Raw genomic sequence first — 4,631 nt, 5'->3', positions numbered from 1 at the left:
GGATTTTTGTCAGGACTGTAGCCTGGGGCTAAAACATCAATCCCCCTTCCCTTTAAATAAGGAACCCAGTTCAGTAAGAAGGCTGCTGGAGTGAAGTTCATATCAGGTCTTATAAAATGGAGCCCATGCAAATCAGCAGAACCATGACTCCTTCTTCAAGGCTGCTGTTTCCAAGACAACCCTGTAAATACTCAGAGCCTTCTAGGATTGGGCCACTCAAGGAGGTCACCCCACACTCAACATTCCCCCAGCACAGCCAGAGACATGATACATTGGTTGGACCTCCTCTTTTTGTTAGCAGCTCTTTCAAGTAAATATTCTCTCCTGCGTAACACCCAAGGGCATGTAAATTTTCCTCCACAGATTTCCCCTTATTCTTCATTTCTCCTTCATTTGCAGGTTGCCAGTCAGAAGTCCAAGTGGTGGAAACTGGAGGTGGGGTTGTAAGCCCTGGAGCCTCCCTCTACCTCTCCTGCAAGGCTTCAGGATTCACTTTCACTAGCTATAACATGCACTGGATGCGGCAGGCTTCAGGGAAAGGCCTGGAGTGGGTGGCTGGAATTAGCACCAATGGAGGTACCCAGTGGTACAACTCCATGGTTAAAGGGCGATTCACCATCTCCAGAGACAATTCCCAAAGTTCAGCCTATCTGCGAACAAGCAGCTTGATGCCTGAAGACTCTGCCTTGTATTACTGTGCAAGATACACAGTGACTTCCTCCTTATACAAAAACTCCCGCTTGCATTAATGGTGCCTGCTGTCCTCACTGCCACCACCTCTACATGCTGTTCTGTAGCAATGGAAAGGAGGTTGAGTGGGCAGGCGATGGGGTGGGTGTTCCTCATCATACACCCACCCACCAATTCACTCGTCCTCCTCCTTGCTGCCTCCATTGCAGCCTCCACTCACTGAGACAGTGGTTGGTGGTGGTGGTGGCGAGGAGGGTCACCGGCGGCGCCTACCCGCCTGTGGCTTCTACCATGAAAGCATTCATTAATGTGGCAATCCTGGGCCCCACATAACCCAGGCTGTTGCCAACCCTGCCTACTTTGCACCCTTTTCTCCTTGGAGGAGAAGTAAAGTTCACTTTGCAGCACAACAACTGTATCCAAGATCTCCTTTTTCATGACCTGGCCATGCAGGGGCCCATTACACATGCGCGGCAGCCTCCAAAATGGCTGGCACGATGGGGGAAAGGCCCGGAACTGGCTGAAGAATGGCTGAACCAGGTGGGTTTTGGCGTAAGGAAGGCCGGCGGGGAGAGGGAGAACCTCCACAGACTATCTGGGGTGTGTGTGTGGGTGTGTGTGTGTGTGTGTGTGTAAAGTTCACAGGGATTCATTGAGAGAAATCACACAGCAGCAAGTACAAACACAAATTGGATTCTTGTTTGCTGTATGAGTTCTTTCAATGAATTCCTATGAACAACTTTTCACACACACACACACACACACACACACACACACACACACACACACACCCAGATAATCTACTCTGATATAGACAGACTCTTAAAAGGCCAGAAACGAAAAAATAATTCCTGGGGTGGGGCATATACCCCACTGGCTTGGGGCTGCTTGGGGGGAGTTGTGGCACAATCTGCTGTGCCCCCAAACCCACATTGGAGTGCCCAGATACCCCTCTCCCAAGGAAAGAATGGGGCTGCTTCAAATCCCCATTATTCCCTATGGGAGAAATGCACACATAGGGGGAAAAACATCAAAAAATCATTAAAAAATCACAGGAGTGTCTGATTGCCTTGGGGTTTTCTGGGCATGAAACTACACCCACCCGGGTTTTGTGCCCCTAGGTGCTCTGCATAGGGAATATTGGGCCAGTTCGAGTCCCCATTAGACCATAAAACCTTTCAGAACCAGTTTAAATTTGGTTCAAATTCGAGCCAAACCAGGGAGGGTTTAGAGCAAAACCAAAACCAAACCTACGTACCCGGGTTCGAAGCTGGTTCAAATCCGAACCAAACAGGCCAAGCTGGTTTTGTGCACATCCCTACTTCATGCACAGTATCTGCTATATGTGAGGATGTACTCAGAGTGCACACTTTGAGTGAGGCAAGAACACTTAAAGGCAAGTGCAGGACCTTTTCAGTGGAAGTCCTGATATAATGAAGAGGAGCTGTAACTCACTGGTTAAAGTACATATTTTGCATGCAGGCCCAATCCTTTGTATGTCTACATTTCTACCTTCCCTAGGTCTGGGAAGGGCCTCTCTAGCCCTTCCGGAGAGCTATAGCCAATAACTGTAGATTATGCTGACCCAGACGGAGCCAGTTTCACTGGCAGTTTGCAATTTATAGTGGGAAAACCTGGCCCAGTAAGTTTCCCTTTAAAACACTGTCTAAAGCTTTCTTCTCTAGAAAAGTCTTTCTTGGCAGAGTTAGATTGGGAATCAACTCAGATGTTTGAGTTTCAGTATCCTACTCAGAGGTGCTCTTAACCCTGGACTTCTGGGCCAAAGTCCAGGGCTTCCACAGCTCCTCCCCCCCCAATCCTTTTTAGTCTGTCTTGGGTGGTGTGGTCAACCAGCCAAGCATGGATGCTTCATTTGCAGGGGAGTGGGGCCTCCAAAGGCCCTTAGGTCCAGGCTCCAAAATTACCTAGGTGCACCTCTGATCCTACTTCATACAGAGGCCCGCCAGATGCCTCTGGGAAGCCCACAGGCAAGAGCTGAGCCCACTGTCTTACTGCTACTTCCCAAGCAATATCTCTAGTTCAGTGTTCTTTTCATATCCTAAATTAACATGGCATAGTCATTAGTCAAGGGTAGGAATCTTGTAAAACCATTATGTAATTAAGGGACAGATAACAAAACTCTTCTGTTGCCTTGCACTGGAATACTGTGAGTGGTCTTACTTCCTTCTGTCTAGTGGGGAGTGGTGATAAATGTGGGAATTTATGCACAGCGAACTTTGGATGCAAAGGCGGATATGCAAATTGAGCTACAGACCTCTGCAGTTTATACCCTGTCAGTAGCATTGTCTGCAGTGCAATCTTCTGCAGTCTTGTGGATCTGACGTTAGTGAAGAAGCTGCATCCTACCCCAGAATTCAATTTACTCAAGAGCTGGAGATGTTGAGCTTGCTTCTTGTGGTTGTTACTGTAGCACTCAGAGGTGACTGCCAATACCATCTCTCATGGATGACCATTCATTATTGAGATCCTTACAAATCATTAGGTTATGGAATTTCTAAAGTAGTTGTGCAATTTGTTTTCCAGGTGTCCAATCAGAGATCCTGCTGGTGGAGTCTGGAGGGGATGTGACCAGGCCGGGAAATTCTCTCCGGCTTTCCTGCGAAGCCTCTGGATTCTCATTCAGTAGCTACAGGATGAGCTGGATTCGACAAGCTCCTGGAAAGGGCCTGGAATGGGTGGCGTACATAAGTACATCTTCCTCTCCCATTTGGTACTTGGATGCAGTGAAAGGGCGCTTCACCATCTCCAGGGATGATTCAAATAGCCAGGTATATTTGCAGATGAACAACCTGAAAGCTGAGGACTCTGCTGTATACTACTGTGCAAGACGCACAGTGAGAGGAAGTGAATCTGAGCCCAGACAAAAACCTGCCCCTGCAACTTCTCAGAATGCCTTAGCTGTTAATAGTTATACCCAGATATTCCAAATAAATATCACAAAAGAGAACAGTCTTACTTTCACCTTGGTGGATTTGAACAGTTCTGTGGAGGTGGGGGAAAACAGCAAAAATTTCTGTTGAATCTTTATTACAGTCTTAGACCAGCCGTAGAATAAGATATTGCAGTACAGATTCTAGCGTGAGACCATTTGTAACATAATAAGGAGTAACAGACTAGATAAAATTTTACAAACTATAAATACAGGTTTAATAATTCTATTGTTTTATACAGGAGCGTAACTATAATAGGGCAAGAGGAGACAGTTGTCTGGGGCCCACTGCCTTGGGGGGGGCAGAGGCAAGTCACATGACTGACTCCCCCAGCCGCACACCCACCCACACTTCCTTCAGTTGTATTCATCCTCTGAAATTGATGTGAATGTTAAGATCTGGAGCTACCAGCACAGCATGTCTTTCTCTAGTACCATTAAATGACTTGCATTGTCCACAATTTACAAAACCTTTAAAAAAATAATTTAGGATGATGCTCTATTGTGGCACATAGGTTTCTATCTATCTATCTATCTATCTATCTATCTATCTATCTATCTATCTATCTATCTATCTATCTATCTATCTAATTTCTACTATGCTTTTTGTTACCACTCTTCAGCCTCATTTAAGATTTCTTTACTTCATGAGCTGAGCTTCAGTGTGGGGAGGGGGCATTCTAACATCTTGTCTCTGGGCCCACTACAACCTTGCTATGCCCCTGGTTTTATAGCTGCTTCACTCGTAAATACAGAGCAATCTTATGGTTGTTTAACTAAGCTTTGTTCAGAAACAACTCCATTTTTCCTTTTCTCCTCTCCCTCCCGTTCCTTTGTGACTCCATTCCCCTCACTCTCTACAGGATCCCCACTGGGACAAACTTCTAATTAACAAAACATAAAGGACTGCTAGATAGAATACAATACTAGATAGAATTATCAGCCTAAATGTATTGAATTAGATAATAACTCTTGCTGGGTTCTGCTGGCC

At 46.1% G+C, this 4,631-nt stretch overlaps 1 gene segment (V, D, J or C); it reads left to right on the top strand.

Moving 5' to 3' along the window:
- The first annotated feature begins 216 nt into the window (after positions 1-216).
- Positions 217-749, top strand: LOC128329624 (immunoglobulin heavy variable 3-64D-like). The segment is given in 2 exon segments: positions 217-310; positions 400-749. Coding segments are annotated over 2 exon segments (396 nt in total).
- Positions 750-4,631: the final 3,882 nt, after the last annotated feature.

This window comes from Hemicordylus capensis, chromosome 6 (assembly GCF_027244095.1).
Source record: "Hemicordylus capensis ecotype Gifberg chromosome 6, rHemCap1.1.pri, whole genome shotgun sequence".
In the NCBI taxonomy this organism is placed as follows: domain Eukaryota; kingdom Metazoa; phylum Chordata; class Lepidosauria; order Squamata; family Cordylidae; genus Hemicordylus; species Hemicordylus capensis.
Note: the sequence above shows the minus strand (reverse complement) of the source record. Positions and strands in the feature narration are given on the sequence as shown.